This window comes from Apis florea, unplaced genomic scaffold, assembly GCF_048593485.1.
Source record: "Apis florea isolate Af1SG1 unplaced genomic scaffold, ASM4859348v1 contig_2274_pilon, whole genome shotgun sequence".
Classification (NCBI taxonomy): Eukaryota; Metazoa; Arthropoda; class Insecta; order Hymenoptera; family Apidae; genus Apis; species Apis florea.
In genome coordinates, this window is record NW_028256550.1 from 40,683 (window position 1) to 63,026 (window position 22,344).

The following is a 22,344-nucleotide window of genomic DNA, read 5'->3' on the forward strand; positions in this document are numbered from 1 at the left end:
TTCGTTTGAAAGATTTTAAATCTGAAAAATTGATAATATTTAAAAGATGAAATTTAAAAAAATAATTTGAAGAATTATTTGATCGTTTATCACATTTAATAATTAAATTCCATGAATTATGATTATAAACGAAAAAATAAACAGAAAATACAAGAAATAAATTTATTTATACTTTATTTGAAGCTTTTAAAATTTTATAAATTGTATAATTACAATTTTATATTTAAAATTTGTTTTGCAGATAAAGTACATTTTTTTTGATATTAGCAATATAGATTTAGATTTAAAATTTTTTTAATTGAATGAAATGATTTGAAAGAAAAAATTGAATATATATATAAAAATGAAAAGAATAAATTAATAAGAATAGTTTCACGTAAATAATAATAACTGAGTTGTTTTTTTGTTATTTACCGGCAATTTTATATGTATTTATTTGCAAATTTAATGAAATCTAGATTAAAAAGTGGTAAATAAATAATAGAAAAGATTCACTTATCTTTTAACATGAATATATTTACATTTAAATTTTGCATTATTTTGTATAATTTATATATATTTTTTTAGTACATATATCATTATTATATCTATAGTTACTTTGTTCCGCAAGGAATGATATGTATGTGACATGCCTTCATTAAAAGGCAATTTCTCTATTACACTCACTTTATATATAATGTAACAATTGTAAAACCAGCCTTCTAAAAAATTACAGAAAATGCAAATTTCCTTTTTACAAAGTGCGTTAATAATCATGCATATACTTAAATTTTCTATTTCATCTCATAAAAAAATTTTTTTAAATTAAATAATTTATTTTTATATGTTTTTATAATTTTTTTTTTAAATATATTCTTAAAACTTGAAAATTGAGAATTGAATTGATGAACTGAAAAATCTTATTTCTAATAGAATCTTTTTACAGTCCTTTTTTGAATATGTAATAAATTGTAATACTTTCATAATTCCATTTTTACTTTTAATTGTAGATAAATTTTTGTAAATTTTTGTTTAATTGTAGATTAATTTTTTTTGTAAAAATAATAATCTTGAAATAAAAAGTAATTAAAACATGTATGAATATATGAAGGTATTTAAGATTTAAAAAAATAAGTTTATGAGACCTAAAAATGATTTACTAGTGGTTATAATTTAAAAAAAAATTTTTTTAATAAATTGAATTTTTATATCATAATGTTTTTAAATAATTTGGAATACTAATATAATATATAATTAAAATTTATGTTTTTGTAAAATTTTCAAGTTTTCAAGTTACTTTCATATTTGTAAAAATGAAGAGAAATTATTATAAATCATTTAAAAAATTATGCATTAGAGAGCATATTATAAAGTTTTTAACAATGAACATTTGTTACACATTTTTCGATTTTTAATATGCATTTATATTTATAAAATATTGCTGCTAGAAAATCGACTAGTATGCAACAATTAATATACAATTATAATTGATTTTTGGAAAAATTTTAAATAGATTTAATATAATTTCTCTTTAACAAATATTCTAAAATATTTTATAACTTAATAATTAACTTTTTTTTTATAAATACATAAAACTTTTAATATTATTATAATATGTTATTATAACATATTATTTTAACATCCAGTTGTATTTTAAACTAATAAAAAAATAGTATTGAAAAATTGAATTTTTTATATAAATTTTTCATTTTTAAGTAATATAAATGATAATTTATCATCTTTCAAATGAACAATATATATACCGACGAAATTCGATTAAAAATAATATTTGTACAATATTTATATAATTATTGTATAATAATTGACTATGAAATAATTCATAAATAGTATTATAAATAATTATTAATAAAAGAAAAAAGATCCTAACATATAAAATAAAAATCTTATTCTTAGAAATTGTTTAAATTATTTTTTGTTATTAAAAATTGTTTTTTCTTTTTTTTCTTGATAAATTATACATTTCACTAAATTTTAATATGCATTTCTCATATTTACTTTTTGCAAGAATTATAAATTGAAAATTTTATATATCAATTATTTATCGATCATTGATATTATCATACATTTCTAAACTACTACGTTTCCATTGAAAATTGCTACATTGATTTGAACTTGATTTAAATTTGTGGCCTTAACTCGAAAAGAATATTGACAATGCTCTCATCAGCTAATGTTGATATATCGCCAACATTTCTATCTCCTGCTGCGATTTTTCTAAGTACACGTCTCATAATTTTTCCTGATCGAGTTTTTGGCAGTCCTGGAGCAAGTTGAATTATATCCGGTTGAGCGAAAGGGCCGATTTGTTCTCTTACTGTTGATATATTCAAATTATTAATTTTAATTTGAACTAATAAATTTAATTACTAATTTTACAACAAATATATAATATATTATATTTATAATTTATATATTGTATATAAAAAAATTTTATTAAAAATTTACGAAATTTCATAATAACGATGTTTTAAATTATCTATTTATTTATATATTTTATTATGTATTTATAATTACCTTTATTTTTTAATTCATCTTGAAGTTTTTTGTCAAATTTAACACCTTCATTAGGTGTAATAAAACAATAAAGGCATTGTCCTTTTATAGAATGAGGCTTACTAACTGCTGCAGCTTCAGCTACTGAAGAATGTTCCGTTAATATATTTTCTACTTCCGCTGTAGACATAAGATGGCCAGAAACATTTAACATGTCATCAATACGGCCTGTTATCCAGAAATAACCATCTGCATCACGTCTAGCACCTGAAATTAGAAAAAATATATTTATGTGTAGCCAAAAACTATATAAGAATATAAAATAAAATATAAGAATATAAAATTTAATATAAAATTCATATATATGTGAGATATGAATTTCACAAAAAAAAAAAAAAAAAAAGAAAGAAAGAATAATTCTTTATATTCTATAAGAAAGGAAAATGAAACTATTTAAATTCACATTAAAAAATTGAAAAAGAGAAATATGCATATGTTAAATTTCAACTGTTTCTATTTAAAATGGCCACAACTATAGTTCAATTTATATTTTCATTAAAAAATTTTCAGTAATAATCATGTACTTTCGTCAACTATATTAGAATATATCTTTCTAAATTATTCCTTCATAAAAATTAATATCTTAACAGACTTATAAATAAATATTATATATAAACGAATTTGAAATAATATATAAAATGCCTATTCAAAAGGTTAAAGCACGTCAAATTTTTAATTCTAGAGGTGATCCAACTTTAGAAGTAGATGTAATTACAGACGTTGGATTATTAAGATCTTCGGTGCCATCAATACTAGTACCAAATCCTAATCAAGCACAAGAATTAAGAGATGGAAACGAAGCCATGTATCATGGACGTTCAGTATTCAGAGCCGTTGATGTAGTCAATAACATAATCGCACCGCAACTTTTGAAATCGAAATTGGAAGCTTGTCAACAAACAGAAATAGACAGCTTGTTAAATCGTTTAGATGGTACTGAGAATAAATCAAAATTAGGCGCGAATGCAATTCTTGGTGTTTCTATAGCTTGTTGTAAAGCTGGTGCTGCGAAGAAAGGACTTCCAGTTTATAGGTAATCTTTAAGAATCTCGTAAAAAACTAAATTGCATAATCAACTTTAAAATATATTCATATCCTAATTTTTCGAATTATATAGATATATTGCAGAATTGGCTGAAAATGGAGATCTTTATATACCCGTTCCTAGTTTTAACATGATTAGTGGAGGTAGACATGCTAACAATACATTACCATGTCAAGAATTTATGATTATACCTATAGGTATTTTTATTTTTTTAAAATCAAATATATTTATAAAACCATAGCCACACTTTAGTATTAAAGAATAAATTATTTTAAAATTTCGATACTAGTATAAAAATTACATATATATTCCATTTTATAAATATATTAGGAGCTGAAAGTTTCGCCGATGCTATGAAAATGGGTATGGAAGTGTACAGAGTACTCGAACAAAAGATTGCGACTGCTCAAGAAATTCAATTACCTCTTCCAGTCAGCGATGAAGGTGCATTTACACCTCTAGAAATTGAGGAAGATAGAGAGGCTTTATTATTGTTAGATGAATCTATTAAGGATGCAGGTTACGACGGAAGAATTAAAATTGCGTTGGATATGGCAGCCAGTGCTTTTTATAAAGAAGGTTTAGTAAAAATTAAAATTTATAAAATACATATTATAATATTTTATATTTTATATATATATATATATTAGGTAATAATTTAATAACATTTAATAGAATTTTTTATATATTTAAAAACTAAAATAAAAAAAAATTATTTTAAGAATTAAATATCTAATAATATATTTTTTTTTATTAGGAGGATACGATTTAGCATTTAAAACAGAAGAATCTGATCCTGACGAATATATGGAAGCAGAAGCATTAAAAGATCATTACTTAGAATATTTTACAGAATTTCCATCTGTAGTCTCAATTGAAGATCCATTTGATCAAGAAGATTGGGAAGGTTGGCTTACTTTAGCTGATCAAGATATGCAAATTGTTGCTGACGATTTAACCGCAATGAATATCGACAGAATTGAAGAAGCCATTGAAAGACAAATGGCCAATTCTCTCATATTGAGATTATCACAAATTGGAACCGTGACTGAGACAATCAATTGTGCAAAAATAGCCAGGATTAGTAATTGGGGATATATCGTGACAGCTTGTGAAGGAGAAACAGAAGACAATTTTGTAGCTGATTTAGCTGTAGGATTATCTGCTGGGCAATTTAAAGCTGGAGCACCTTGTAGAAGCGAAAGAACTGCCAAATATAATCAAATATTAAGGATTGAAGAGGAACTTGGAAAAGATGCGAAATATGCGGGTCTCAATTTCAGAAATCCTTTAGCTAAATAATTTTTTATTCCATTCCACTAATTTTTATTCATCTGAATTTAAAGTTAAAACTCACCATCTCCTGTGCAATAATATCCATAAAATCTATCAAAATATGTATTTTGAAAACGTTGATGATTTCCATAAAGAGACCGCATCATTCCTGGCCAAGGTTGACGAAAGACAAGATATCCCTCACCTTCACCTTCGATTAATTGACCATCTTCATCCAGAATTTCTGGTAAAACGCCAAAGAATGGGAATGTCTAGCACAAGAATAATATTAAATGGATTAATTATATAATTTATCAAGGTTTGATGACAAGAAATACAAGATACAAACTTACTGCAGAACCTGGTTTCATTGGCGTAGCACCAGGAAGAGGGGTGATTACATGGCCTCCGGTTTCTGTTTGCCAAAACGTGTCTGATATACTGCATCTACCATTACCAATGAGATTGTAAAACCATAGCCAAGCTTCAGTATTTATTGGCTCTCCAACCGAACCCAAAACCTAAAAGAATAAATTATTTTAAAATTTCGATACTAGTATAAAGATTACATTCTATATAATATATATTCTTATAAATGCCTATTTTTCTTCCTTTTTTTTTTTTTTTTTAATTCAAATTTACCTTTAAAAAGGATAAATCATGTTTTTTTACCAAATCATCTCCAAATTTCATTAGTGATCTAATTGCAGTCGGCGCAGTATAAAATTGTGTAACTTTGTACTTTTCGATAATTGTCCAGAACCGATCATTTTTTGGATAAAATGGTGTTCCTTCAAACTAGAAATCATAAATTTATTAAAACAAACTTATTATTGCAGTATGAATAATTATATTCATTTCCAATTATAAAATGAAAGGAAAATAAAAATCATTAAACATACAATAATGGAAGTAGCTCCATTTGCTAATGGACCATATACAACATAAGTATGACCAGTGATCCAACCAATATCAGCTGTGCACCAATATATATCGCCGGGGTGATAGTCAAACACATATTTAAACGTTGTAGCTGCATAAATTAAATACCCAGCAGTAGTATGAAGGACACCTTTTGGTTTTCCTGTGGAACCACTATAAAGGAAAACAATATAAAATTATATATATACGAGGTATATTATACTTTATATATAGTAATATATATATATAATAATATATATATTTGAGACATATCTTTTATGTTTAACAAACATTTTTCAAGGATTTTCGATAGTATAATAAAAAAATGTTTGAAACAAAACTTTCAGTTTCTGATCAGTATATGTTTACTTATAAATTACTTATAACATTAAAAATATTTTTTTAAAAATTTATTTATACGAAAGCCTATTTAATTATGTTTAATTATGTGATTTGATTTAATGAGAAATAATAAATTATATAAATAATAATTAATATTGTAATTACATTGATCAAATCTAAATTTGTAACATCATCTCAATATAATAATAAATCATTGAATTTATATTAAGTAGTATAATATTAAAAATATATGATGCCATTTAAAAAAGTTAAAATAATTGATTAGCCCATTTTTTTGTAAAATTTTGTTTTTTATCACATCGTCAAAAATGCTTGAAAAATAATTAATTAAATATTAATATAAAGTATATAAATAATTACTCACTATTTTGTTGAGAAATTTACCTTGTATATAGAATAAAAAGTGGATCTTCCGCATTCATCCAAACAGGGTAACATTTATTCTCAGCCTCTTCCATTTCGTCGTGCCACCAAACATCACGATCATCGTCCCATGCAACTTGAGGGATGTCGTAGTTATATCCATCACTTTTACTGTTCACTCCGTTTGTTTTCCCTTTAGCATAAATTTAAAAAAATTACTTTCTATTGTTTCTTCTTTCTTTTTCTTTTTTCTATTTTAATCATCTGCAAAAATTATGATTTCTAAATCTTGAAAAAATGTTTAATAGAAGAATAATATTTTAACTGTAATATTTTTTATTTATATTAATTATTTCTTTAATTATATCTATCTTGATTTTTGATGATCCACGTTAATCATTATTAATGATCATTATATAACAAAAAATTTTTTTTCATACCTAATATATCTGATTTAACATTTTGTGGATTAGTCAATCTTTTTAGATGTGAGACTACTATACAACATTCAACTTCGTGACCATTCTTTTTAGTCTTATTCAAAGCCTCACTACAAATAGTTTTTAGCAATAAAAGTTTCTCGCCTCTCCATACTCCATCAATCGTAATCAAAATTTTTGATTTCGAATCCAATATACGTTCTGCCAGTGAATCCGCCGAGTATCCACCAAACTAATTAAATATATGTACAACATTGAAAATTTAAAAAATATCGATTTTGATTAAAATTATATAAGATTATATATATATATATATTGTATATTTTTTATTTTGTGTCATGCCAATACTTTAATTTAAAAAATCGAAATTTAAAAAATATCGATTTTGATTAAAATTATATAAGATTATATATATATATAATATATATATATTGTATATTTTTTATTTTGTGTCATACCAACACTAATAATTTATAGAGAAACATCAAAACAAATTTTGTTATAATGTTATTATAATAAAAACGATAGCAATGTATCGTATATATTTAATATAATATAATAATATAAAATAAAAATCATTTAAAACTTTTATTTATATGTATATTTATTACATATATTTATATGACTTGTATAGTCTGTCTTTGTATTAAAAACTTTCATAAGATTGACTTCAATTTAATTTATTTTTAATAAAATAATATAAACTTATATGAAGAAATATTACTTAAATATAAATAAAATATATGTTTACTTATAAATATATTTTATATATTTATAATTTTTTTAATAAAATTAAAAAATAAATTGTATTATTTTACTATTTTTATTTTTATTGGCATCGATAATTATTTAATAAAAAAATTATATACCACGACACTGTGAACAGCCCCAATTCGGGTACATGCGAGCATGACAATAGGTAATTCTAAAATCATAGGCATGTAAATTGCGACACGGTCTCCTTTTGTCACTCCTTTCGACTTCAAAACATTTGCGCATCTGCATACTTCTTCCAATAATTTTCTGTACGTTAATCGTGAATAATCATCTGGATCATTTCCTTCCCTGAAAAAAATTATACATATTTATTATTTAATAATTTTCTTATTTATATTTGTTTTATAATTTTTTTCTAATTACATAAACAATTAATAAATTTTTTATCAAGCAATAGTTATTAAAAAAAATAACTTTTATTTTTCTCAATCTTCTATATTTTATAAATTATAACATCAATGTTACCATTTTAGAATGAATTTATATAGCAAAAAAAAAAAAAAAAAAAGCGCAATATACTATATATGTATATATATAATAGTAATTCAAAAAATTTCAAAACTTTGAAGATATATAGATATGTATTATATATATCTATATATCTTCAAAGTTTTGAAATTTTTTGAATTTGTAGATTGAAGATTTTTCTTTATTAATTCGTTATATATATATATATCAATATGTAATAATATATAATAATAATAATCAGTGATATAATCAAGAAGATGAATATATTGATGATTGTACAAGGTCGCAGATAACATAATTACTTCGAATAAAACTATTAAACAACACATTTTATTATTTTATTAATTTCTTATTTTACAAAATTGTAAAATATAAAATAGTTTTGATATTTCATAAAATACATATTTTTTTTAGAGATATTCAGATTTCAAATTTTGATTTTTTTAAATGAAATGAAATTTTTTGTATCATAAATCAATGAATATCAAATTGTGAATAAGAATGTATTGAATAAGAATTATTTTCATATAAATTTAACAGTTGACAAGATTAACGAAATAATTTTTTAATACGTACTATTTATCTAGAAGCTAAAGTACATAAACATTATCTATTCAAACTATTGTTTCTCAAACAATGAAGTAATCTATTTCTTAATGAAGAAATAACATTTTTAATTAGTTGTATCATATATTGCTTGAATTTTTTCATATTAACATTTTTTTTGTCTTTAATGGATTAAAATATATTTTATTTCTTAAAGTTTCCTACAAAAAAATAACGATATAAAATCTGATAAATATAATGGCCATGGAAATGATCGTTTAACAAATTGTGTTTGTATTACTTTTCGTAATTTTTTTGATAATATGCAGGACAATCATAATATTAAAATCAAGTTAATAAATTGCTATTTTGTAAGAAACCTAATAATGTAAGAAAATTTGTCTGTAAAAAAATTTATATATTTTTATCCTGTTAAATATTCATCAATGAGAAATATGATCCAATTATATTTAATGTTAACAATAAAATATGGTAATTTTAAGTTCATATTTTGAAATATAAATAAAATTTTAGGTTCAGTTCAATGAAATTATTATCAATAAATATAATAATATAATGAATAAAAGTTTTGAGTTTTCTAATAAAAATAGATCTGAATGAAGAATTCATTTTTTATTAAAACTACAATTTAAAACATTTTCTCAAAACGAACAAAATTGTTCATTAAATTCTAAAGTTTTATGAAATAAATGAAAAAACAAAATAGATTTTTTACTTAACTTAAAATTGGCTTCTGAAAATATTGATACACATTATATAAAAATCTTAAAAAATCTTATAAAAGAAATATCTATACAAAAATTGAGATTACATGAGTATCAAAGAAATGACCATTATATTGATATTTATATTTTAATATTCACAATAAAATTACATTGTAAGACTATAGGAATGCATAGCTCGTAGTTCTTTTATATCTTATAATATAATATTATGATGAATTTTAAAAAATGCAATAAATGCTAATGTAGTAAATGCTAATCTGGTTTATTTCATTTAAAAACTCCAATTTTTTTTTATATAAAAACTTTTGTCCAGTTCAAATTCATTATAACAAAGTTTTTCCATTAAAATAAGTATTATAAAAAGTAATAACATAACATAATAGTGTTTCCAATATTTTTAGACAATTATCTGTTCTCAATATTTATTCTCAATATCTGAATATATTGAATTCACGCAAAAAGTACAGCAAATAATCTATATTTTAAATATATAAGATATTCTATGGAACGGAACAATATATATGTATATATGTTGTAAATCATAAAATATTGTAAATCAAAATTAAATGAGATATAATATATATATATATATATATATATATATATATTATGCAGTTTTATGTAATTATATATATTTTATTGATAAACTTTTTTTTTAACGAATTTTTGATAGAGATTAAATTTTTAATTTGTACAAAAAAGTACTAACATACTTTTACTTTATTGATTCAAAAATCATTTCAATTAAAAGTTTAAATTACTTTGCTAAATTATTTGAATATATCAGATATCATGGATTATTCTATAATAAATATTCAAACAATGAATATGCTATTATAATCTAAATTATTTTTTCTTTTTTAAAAAAAAGATGCAATGTATTTTTCAGATGCATCAATGCATAAAATTACGTAAAATTATATCTAGATTATGCATCATTGAATAATATTTTGATAATTCATATTAAATAATTACAAAATATTAAGTCTAAATCTACATGCAATAACATATTATTACAAAATGATGTAATTATAATGGATCACAAAAATTATTGAGATATTTTACTATTAATTTAAATTATAAAATAAAAATAACAATTCTGATATAATATTTCATTGAATATTCTTTATATTTAATGATTTCTCTTAAAATAATATTATGAATTATTAATTATTTTCTTGAAAAAATCTGTGTTGATTTTATATATTTTGTACATTTTTTTATTATACAAATTTTTAACTTGTCTTTCTTTATTTATTGTTGTTTTATAATCTCTATGATTTATAAATTTTACATCAAATTCAAATAAAATTAATTATGAAAAAGTTATATTCTGTTTTTAATATATTTCAAAAACAATTTATAAAGTTTATAAACAAAATTTTAGACTATTAATCGACCGATCATCGATTATCGCAAATATCAATTATTTATATGTAATGCAAATATAAAATTATTAAAAAAATTAATCATATATAATTAATATTTGATGGTAGAAAAAACAATGTTAACGAAAGTTAATTATTAATTAATAATTAATTAATAATTCAAGTTAATTATTCTCAAATTTAGTTCAATAATAATAATAAATTTGAAAATTTCAAATTAATTTTTGAAATTTTAGTTAATTTAATTTATTTTATTATTATAATATTATATTTTATTGAAATTAATTCTACATAATTTAATGTATTGCATAATTTGAAATGTTTCATAATTTGTAATTCCTTATTTTTCAAATTTTGTAAATTTTTTACTTATTTAATATATAATAATATTTAATATAATATATAATAATATTTAATATAATATATAATAATATTTAATATAATATATAATAATATTTAATATAATATTAAATTAATTTAATAAATAAACTTCAATTAATTTCATAACCTTTATGTATATTCTACAATCGATCTTTTTCACAATCTTTTTCAAAGATATCTGATATGTTTTTTAATATCTTATATAAAATATTGATTTTTATAAAAAAAGATAAATAGTATAATATAATAATATATATATAATATTCTATTATACTATTATAATATATATAAATAGTATATATATATATATATATATATATATATATACATTACGTAATATATATATATTATCTATATATGTCTGAGAAATTTCTAAATTTCGGTTCCATTATCAATATACTAGTTTTCTCAGCATTAGCTACTCTATATTTTTTTACTATACTTAGCATGACTATATATGAATATACATATACGATAATGTAGATCTTTAACCACATTTTATCTTCTTAGGAGTAAGAAATGAAAAAAAGTCGCATGTGGTTAGCGAGTTAATCTACCTAAATCTGATATAGTAATCCAATATAAAATATCTGATATAATGTATATTATATTATATTACATTATTATATATTATATAGTGTTTATAAAAATATAGTGTTTATAAAAATATAGAATCTTTGAAAAATCAATTTTAGAAACCAAAAATATGAAAAAAGTTCTTATGCATATATATTCCGTTAAAATTTATTTAACGAAAAACAATTTAAAATTGAATTAAAAAATGCGATGATATTAAAGTAAAAATCTCTAAACCGGCTAAGCATGCGACAGTACCATAGTAATTCATATACTTTTAGATATATGATTAACTATTTCGGAATTTTAATCTAATAGAATATACATAATATTGTGCAAACATCCAATATACTGTTATCATATAACTGTTATTAAACGAAAGCTTATCTCTAAATAAAAGTTATTGCATTTGCTTATTACACTATAATTCAACATGTTACATATTTATCATAGATCAATCGTGGAATCATAATTTGATTTATTTATTGAAATTCAAATTAGAATACTTTTTATAAAATTTCAAATTAGAAAGAATATATTTGAATATATTTTCCTATATAAGTTTCCTACACATATTTCTTAATTATTGATATATTTACAAAACTGTCGGCATAAAAAATTGTCAGCTAATTCATTAACTAATCTATGTATTTTAAATTGTTTCAAGTTTCATTAGGTGATATAGAAAATAATGAAGATAGATCTATTCTTTTCTATTTGTGTCTCTTTTTGTTTAATTAAGCTTAAGCTCTTTAATTAAGCTCTTTAATTAAGCTTAATAAATAAACTAAATTAATATTTTTATATATCAACTTTTGTATTTAGTTCAGCTTCTAAAATCGACTAAAGCTATTAACATCTTTTATATAAATAATAATATTATATTATTATACATATATATACATATACATATACATATACTATATACATATATATACACATCTATAATATCTATAATATATTAGATTATAATCTATACATATCTATATATATTATACACATATACTATATACATATATAATATCTATATATATATATAGATATATAATCTATACATATCTATATAGATTAGCACATGTATAATGTATATATATATATACATCTATATAATATATTAGATTATAATATATATATATAGATTAGTATATGTATAATTTTATATATATATATATATTATATAATATATTATATTATATTATATATGATATTATAATTACATTTTCATTTTTCTTTATGAAAATCAATTTTTTATGGATTATATTTTCATATTTTTTTTATTTTTATCCATATTATATACGTAATAAAATATTACATAAAAATTATTTAATATATAAACTACTTAAAGATAATATGATTTAGAAAATAAACAATCAAAAATATTTAAAATATAGGAATAAAATCTTTATCAATATGTTTTACAGATAAAAAAAAATTAAAATTCCAGATAATATATAATATATAATTCATAAAAGAAGTAATAAAAAATGTAAGATCTTGTCAAGAAAAATACTCATCGCCGATTTTGATAATTTTTAAATATGTCATAAAAATTAACATTTTGAAACCTTTTTTTTTCTTAAAGAAATATCCTATTAAAATATCTTAATTTAGATATATTTGAAAAAAGAATTGTTGCTATTATATAAAATATTTTCATCTTTAGATTCGTAACATATGCGACTGTCAAATGTTATTTTATTAAATGTTTATATAATTACATTATGAAGACTGATATCCAAAATATATATCGATTATTATAATTTCAATTGTTTAAGAATTATTTTATATTTTATTTTCGTATCCGAAAAATCTATGAAATATCTTTTCTATGAATAGATATACATAGAAAAATATAAATAGATATATTGAATTTATATATTGATTATTTAATTATATATAGATATATTGTAATTTATTCATTATTCATAATATAGTTTGATATAATTTTTTATCGATAAAAAAATATTTGTTATATTCAAATATTTTCATATAATATTCATTCTTCGATGATACATAGTCAACACTATTGTTTGCTATGCATTCTTTGATTGACAGTGTTTTTAATGTGTTAATAACTCGTTTAATAAAGTCAAAACGAATATTTTTACAAAGAAAAATGTTGCTTAAAATCACTTTAGTTAAAAACCTTTAGTTAACGAATATTCCTATATTTTTAAAACATTATATACTATTTACTTATAATAACATTATATATTATTATGTTTATTATACATTAATATATATATTATATCATAAAATTATTTTTTTTTCTATCATATAATATTATAATATTATACGACACATATTATATATTATATTATATATATTATATAATAATAATAATAATAATAATAAAAATTATTATACGTAAACCTTAAAAGTCTAATATTTTCATATTATATAATCATATTCAAATATAATCACGTATAATGCGCGCGAATTTTGATTTTAATAGTAGCTTGGACAAGTTTTAAAAGATGTAGAGTCATATTATCTAATCATGTGGATTAATATGATCATACCACGTGCACCAAGCCAATCAGAATACGATCGCTAAATATATGCCAAATTTTGAACGAATAAGAAGGCATCGTATGATAGAAGAATAGTTGAATAAAGATAATGATTGTCAGTCACATTCGTTAACTAGGCATAAGATTTCACAATCAATTTTTTGTTTCTGTCTTCTTTTCAAGAAAAGAACTAGAAAATTAATGATTCATGATACATGTATTGAAAAATATTTAATATTAAATATAGTATTGAGTATATGTATTTTTTATAATATTTTTATAATTATTGTGTGTTATTTCTTATACTATTTCTAACTTTTCGGAAAATATTTATTAATATATTCTATATGTATAAAAAGAAAATTACGAATGCCTTATGTTTATTTTAAAGCTTTCTTAAAAAGTAATAATAAAAATATAATATAAAGAAAATAATATTTTAATTAATTTTTCACATTTTATATTATACTAAATTTTATACGAAATTTTATACTAAATAATAGATGTGTCTTATGAATCTTAAAAACATTTTCCAAAATGTAATGTAATAAATGTTACAATCATCAAATTATCCTTTTTTACTATAAACTAATGATATAAAATAAATAAATATTTCATATTTCGAAAAATTTATTTTCAAAAAAATAAACATTTAAATTATATGTTTACTGAAATATTTATTTTATTTTATTAAAAAAAATCATTTATATATATTGCATTATTATATATTAACAATATCTATTAACACAATATAATATTAATAATTATATTAATATTAATATAATATTATCGAATAAATGATTTTTATTTAATATCATTTTTTTTATATTAATATAAGAAATTATATTTATATAATAAGCAGATTCATTATCATTTTTTTAGAATATACTTCATATTTTTTTTTAGAATACTTTAATAAATTCAAAGAACTACTTATATGATATTCTTATTTTAAATTATAAAAATATAATGAAATAGTTTGATCAGAATAAAAAGAGGTAAAATATTTAATAGTTTGATCAAAACAAAGAAAAATTAAGATATCTAGAATAATATTTTTTTACAATATAATCAGTAATAGAAACGAATAGGAAAAGATTTTAGATGCAATGTTAACTTAAAAAAAAAGAATAATTTTTTAAATTGATTTCAATTTTCTTTTTTTTTTAAATCAAGAAAAAATCAAATTCTAATTAGTTCTGATTAAAAACGAATGGATTATTAATAAAATATTCTATATGCAAAAATAAATAAAAAATATAAAATAAAAATTTTTTGTTTATATAATATTATATCTTTCTATTATTTTTAATATCAATATCTAAAATTTTACTGGTCAATCATGGACCATCGAATAGTAGCTTAATCGAACTGCAATAATAGCATTAGCTATATGTTGTCGATCGAGCACGAACAAGTCCATATAACATATTTGAAAGAAAATATATTAAATATAACAAATATTTTTTTATGAAAAAAAAATTATATCGAATTATATAATAAACTATAATTAAATAAATGATTAAACTATAATATTCAACATATTTTTTTAAAGATATGTTGCTTGGATTTGTTTGTATTCGATCGATATGTTTTAATAATTTGTTAATAAAGCCGTAGCAACAGAAGTTTTTGCAAAAAAAAATATTACTTGAAATCTTCAAATAACAGATTCCCATATTTTTGGACTTTCTGTATATCTATAATTCAACAATCAAAAAGATTAATTGGAGCAAGAAATTATCAGAGAAATAAATAAATATAATAACAAACAATTTTTTTTATTATTAATAAACAAAAATTAATTATATTATATAAAATTTGAATTAATAGAATTATATTATATATTATAAAAATTAAGTTGAAATTACTATATTACTATATTATATTCATATTATAAAAATTATGACTTTTATAATTTTATCATATTTTTCTGATAAAAGAAAGATTTTATTCTGAAATAGTTAAATAACCAAAACGAAATAAAAAAAAGAATGCTGTAAAAATTTATTGTTTCATTTAATAATTTCATAGGCATTTTTTAAATCATATTCAAATATGATGTATAATACTACTAATGAAGCAAAAAAAGATTGTATCATTAATGCAACTTGAATGACTTGCGTCTATAAACGGCGGTATATTTTGCATAGCAATGAATCACTGAAAATAGTACTGTCCAAACGGAAATAATGATATTAAATAATGATATTTAAACGATTTAGTTCATGAAGAGTTGTATCACGAATCAAATGACAATTCCTAATGAACGTAAAAATATACATGCTTCATGATCTTTCAATAATATATATAGATATTAGCTAATTCTAACAGATTTTAATTTTTTTAATTAGAAGTAATAATAATAGAGTTAAACAGATTTTTATAATTTCATCATAGATGTTTATTTTATATTAGATAATAAAATAAATAAAATATATTAAATATTTTAATTGTGGAATTTTTACATTTTGATAGAAAAATTGTTTAATTAATTTAATGATTATAAACACAAAAAAAATATTTTTTCATGATAAATCAATTGTGAATGATTATTTACAATAAAAAAAAGAAAAAAATTTTTATATATTATATTTCAATTAATTTAATTATATATTAATTCAATTAATAATCAAAAATAATAATGAATATTACAAAGCATATATATATATGCTTTTATTTCTCTCTCTCTCTCTCTCTCTCTCTCTCTTATATATATATATATATATATATATATATATATATATATATATTAAAAATAAACTTCTCAACATTCTATTTTTATTTATCTTAATTGCAGAAAATCATTTATATATTAAAATTTTTGTAGAATTTATAATATTAGTCGTGAATCTTTTAAATATTTTTCATACTGTATAAAGAACATAATTAATTTGATTATATTGAGTTTTCTTTATATAATTAGTAATAATATTTAAAAAATTTTTAATAGTTTTTGCTAACATAATAATAATATTCATTCTTATTTACATTATAATAATATATATACATAAATAATATACATTATTTTTTAAATAAAAATTTTCTTTGAAATTTTGAAAAAAATTTTAGAATAAAATTAAATTTTTTTATATAAATATATAAAAATAAATATAATATGTATGTAATATATTGTTTATATATTGTTTATATATACATAAAAATTATATTATTATATTATTTATTATTTATTTATATTTTATGCTATTATATTTATTATTCTTAGATATATTGATTATCTTAACTGAATTATAGATTATTATTGATTATTTCGAAATTTTATTATATTAGAATTTTATCATATAAAATAAAATTCAATCAAATAATGGAAAAAATTTAATAATAATTTTTAACACAAAGAAAAAGAAATATATTTATTAATTATTTTTATAACAACTATTTTTATAATTTTTTTACTGTTATGGATTTTTTTTCATTAGATTTTCCGATTAATAGAGTATATTAAATAATAATTAATTAATAATTTAATTAAATAATAATTAAATGGGCATCAAATGATATATAAATAAGAAAAAAAATGCGATAACTTACCAATAGAATGCAATTTTTTCGCCGTTTCCACTTTTCACATTTTTATCCAAAAGATTATAGCTTATATTCGTCGAAGCACCTTCCATCCATTTTATGAAAATATCTCCCTTGTTTAGATCAAAGTTATACGAGAAGAATTTGTCTTCTAATGCCGGTGTTTCCCAATAAAACTGTTTTGCAATTTCATTCCAGAATTCTGTTGGATTTTTTACAGATCTAAAAAACAAAAAACTATGTAATTTCAGAAGAATTTTTTTTAATATGATTAAAGAAATATTCTTGTATATATAAAAATATGTTTAATTATGTTAATTAATTTAATATTTTGAATAACAAAATTACAATATAATTCTGTATTATTATTTTTAATATTTTAATAATAGAAATAATATATACATAAATTTCTAACATTTTTTTATATTATCTTTTAAATCTTTTTAATACTTAAAATTAAATTAAAATAATTTAAATTAAATATAAGATTAAAATAAGTAGAAATAACTCAGAAAAAAGAAAAAAAAAATTTAAATAAATTTAAAAATTATATTAGAATATTAAGTGATATTGATAATTTTATTAATGTAATATTAAATTTTATACAGTTATTTGTTTTAATTATTATCTTTAATACTATTTTAATTTTTTTGATGATTATATTGAATTAAATATCATTTATATGATTCATTTAATTGTAATTGAATTTAATAAATTATTTATTAAAAAAGAAAAGTAAAATTCTGCATATAATAATTATAATTAAATGTTTTTAAAAGATATAAATATAAATATGAAGAAATATATTAATACATTATAAAAGATCTATTCATTTCAGATGAAATATATGAAAGAATCATAAAAAAGTCTAATATTAAAGATAAGAATAATATCATATAAATTAAAGATTCAGTTATTATCAATAATTAAATGAAGCAGCATAATAATTTTATTTTATTGGAATATAATTAAACACAGTTTGGAGACATTTTTCCTATGAACACAAAAGTTAAACATTTTTTTATTTCATAAACTAGAAGTTTTTTCATTTAAAGAACTTTCATCTTAGAAGACGAATAGAAATTGTTTTATAGCAAGTTGTTATAGAAATCAATATTATTCTATTTGTTCTATTTTCATGATATATTATACTATTAAAATAATTAAAATTTGAAAAAAATCAGTCATATCATTATTTCGAATTTTTATTTAAGACACATACGCAATCTAATAAAATCGATAATATAATAACTTTTTTTAATACATATTGTTTTTAATAAATTTTTGAATTAAAGAATAAAGAATAATTAAAGAAAATTTTATAAATTATAACTTATCAATTATTTATTATTAAAAATTATAAGATATTAAATGATTTATATATTCTTTATAAATTAAAAAAAATTAATAGAATAATATATTTATATTTAAACAATAATAATTCAAAGCATATATATATATATATATATCATATATCTTGTTAGTATTTTTATAATTTTTTAAAAAGTAATTTTAAAATAAGTAGTTTAATTGTTTAAAAAGATGACTTGAGTCTATTAAATCTATTAAATTATTTATTAAATTATTTAAATCTATTATTCTTAATTAATTTTTCTTAAATTCTGTAACCTATATAAAAAGAATACAATAAATATATTTGATATATTATATAATATATAATATAATAATTTGATATATTATATAAATATATTTTGTATAATTAAAACACATTTTTATCAATATTTATTTTTTTTCTCTTTACTAATTCTAACATAGCCTCATTTAATTATATAAGTCTTAAAAAAAATTATTACGAATCAAGATCAATATTGAGATCAATTTTCCTTCAATAAATTATCAATAATTTTTAATTAAAAATTTTAGCAAATGATTTTGAAAATAAAATTTTAATTTATAAGATACATAATAAACTTTTGATTTTTGGTCAATGTTATTAATTCGCGTTAATTTTAAGTTTTAAACTAGAAATTTTATAGAAAAAACATCATTAGAATTTTAAAATTGATTTGATATAAATGAAAAGTAAAAGTATATAATGAAGTTGACAGAAAGGGGATGAAAAATGTTATTCATGAGATGTCAGAAGTTACATCGATAGTAGATGTGTTATCCCTCCTATACCGACTAAGCTTTACAGAATCTACCCTATTTCTGATAAACTACTTACTTCTCATGCATCCTTTTATATTGTTCGAAGCTATTACAATGTGCTTTTTTCACTAGTTCTGGATTGGGGTAGTATAATTTATCCGCCATTTTCTTGATTTCAATATTTCAAGTTTTGCTTTGACCTTTTACAATTTCACAATCCCTTAAAAGAGACTCGTGTGGTCAATCGATAATGTATATGCTCTAAATGTGATAATCACACTTTAACACTTAACTTTAACTCGTTTTAAATTCTTTATTTGAAATGAATTTATTAGAAAAAATAATGGACGGATGTCACAATAAGATTTGGGGTGAATGGAGTAGACACAGTGTTTGCTCGAAAACGTGCACCTCCGTTCTCTTTTACGTTACAGCTCGGCTGATAAACTGTGACTGGATAGCGATTTAACAATACATTCTGTCGTCCAATGATGGCGTCGTTAGTATCGAAAAAAGTATTGCCAGGGACGTATTCTTAAATATGAAAACAATAGTACAATATTTATACAATACGTGAAACAAATTTTATATAAAATTCTTTTTATTTAAAGAATAAAAAAGTATTTAATGAAAAAAACATGAAAAAATTAATGTTAATTTTATTTTTTAATATTACTATAAGTACATCATTAAATATTAGTTTCTAAAAAATAACATGTAATAATAAAATAACAAATATAAATGTTAAGTTTTTTAAAAAATACAGAATTTATCAGAATTACAAGTCTTAAATAAATGATCAATTCAGTTAAATAATTGTATTAAATCAATTAAACAATAAATATATTTTTACTTTCTTTTTACATTATTAACAAATAAAAAATTCCGAATATTTATAACGAATTATGTAAATAGTATTTTAAAAGTTACGATATATTATAAATTAATTATGTAATATTATAAATACATATTTTTGTATGAAATATTATTAATAAATGTATAATATAAAATATATAATATAAAATTTTATAATTTTAAAATAAAATATTTAATTGAAATCCATATGTGCACAAATTAAATATCTATTCCAAACTTACCGACATAGGAAACTAAACCTAACCTTATTAAATATACTTATTTTAATTAAATTGTTATTACATTAAATAATAGTATGATAAAATAAAATAAGAATAGAAATAGTAATATTTTTTAAATAAATTTTCACTTGAATTTTCAAAAAAAATTATTTTGTCAAAATAAATATGACTCTAATCTCATATTTATGTGCAAAGTATCATAAGATTAAAAAAATAAAGAGGTGATGTTAAAAGATGATTAAAAAACTAATGATTTAATATGATAAATTATTACTAAGATTAAAATTGATTTACTATATAATCAAAATTATTTTGACTTGAATGCAATCATATTATATTGATCATGTAATTATAATTTCAAATATGTTATATTTTTTCTAATATTAAAAATAATGGCAATAAAATATTTATTTTGCTTGATTTTATATAATTTTAATATACGTTTTACAGTTATAATAAAACGTTTTTAATTATAAAGTTAAAAAATTTTAAAAATTTATAAATATAACGATGTTAATTTTTTTTTATTTTATACACATTTAACATAAATGATTTTTTTAATGATATTGTATTTGAAAACATAAATAAAACATATGAGAATCATGTTCAATATAGAATGTATAAAAAAGATTGTCTTTATTATTCGAGTATCGATAAATTTTTTAATTTTAATGAATTTTATAAGTTTTTATCAATTTTATGAGTATTCGATTTATTAATTATTTAATTGTTAATAAATATTTTATTTGCAATTTATTATAATATTTATTATAATATTATAATATTTTAATTAACGTTAAAGTCAATATTTCAAAAAAAAAATTATTTATTAAATGATTAAAATGAAAAAATAGAAATTCAAAAATAAAATTTGTAATTTACAATTGTGATCTTTCTAATATTGTTAAGATAAAATTAAATATAAAATTATTAAATAATAAATTTAAATCTCTAAGCTCTTAGCAATCAATTAAACAAACATTTCAAAATTATAAATATAATTAAGAAATAATTTTGATAATATCAGTTTACATACATTTATAAAAAATATTATTAGAGTTTTTATTCTTTTATTACACATGTATAATATATAATAAACGATATTAGATCAAACAAAAATTTGTTTATTTATGAATGGTTTATAATTATTATAATTATATTATAATAATTGTTATTTAATTATTATAATAAAAATATATATAATAATTATTATAATTAAAAGTATGTGTCTGAA

General features: G+C 19.1%; 2 protein-coding genes across 3 annotated transcripts; one reads left to right on the forward strand and one right to left on the reverse strand.

Annotated features, from left to right (window-relative positions):
- Positions 1-495: 495 nt before the first annotated feature.
- Positions 496-20,468, reverse strand: AcCoAS (acetyl coenzyme A synthase). Its single transcript, XM_003695248.3, has 11 exons — positions 20,090-20,468; positions 17,908-18,123; positions 7,830-8,025; positions 6,961-7,192; positions 6,542-6,713; positions 5,776-5,968; positions 5,516-5,671; positions 5,227-5,394; positions 4,956-5,145; positions 2,515-2,760; positions 496-2,314 (listed from the first exon to the last, which is right to left on the reverse strand). The coding sequence occupies exons 1-11, from the start codon at positions 20,176-20,178 to the stop codon at positions 2,118-2,120; spliced, it is 2,055 nt and encodes a 684-aa protein (XP_003695296.2). The 5' UTR covers positions 20,179-20,468; the 3' UTR covers positions 496-2,117.
- Positions 2,731-5,422, forward strand: LOC100872014 (enolase). Of its 2 annotated transcripts, XR_015290659.1 has the most exons (5): positions 2,955-3,586; positions 3,671-3,795; positions 3,929-4,177; positions 4,356-5,120; positions 5,193-5,422. XR_015290659.1 is itself a non-coding variant. In XM_031917546.2 (4 exons), exons 1-4 carry the CDS (start codon positions 3,192-3,194, stop codon positions 4,898-4,900), a joined length of 1,314 nt encoding a protein of 437 aa, XP_031773406.2. In that variant the 5' UTR covers positions 2,731-3,191; the 3' UTR covers positions 4,901-5,422. The 2 variants fall into 2 exon arrangements, 1 of the variants encoding a protein (XP_031773406.2); XM_031917546.2 differs by having other exon boundaries at positions 2,731-3,586; positions 4,356-5,422.
- Positions 20,469-22,344: the final 1,876 nt, after the last annotated feature.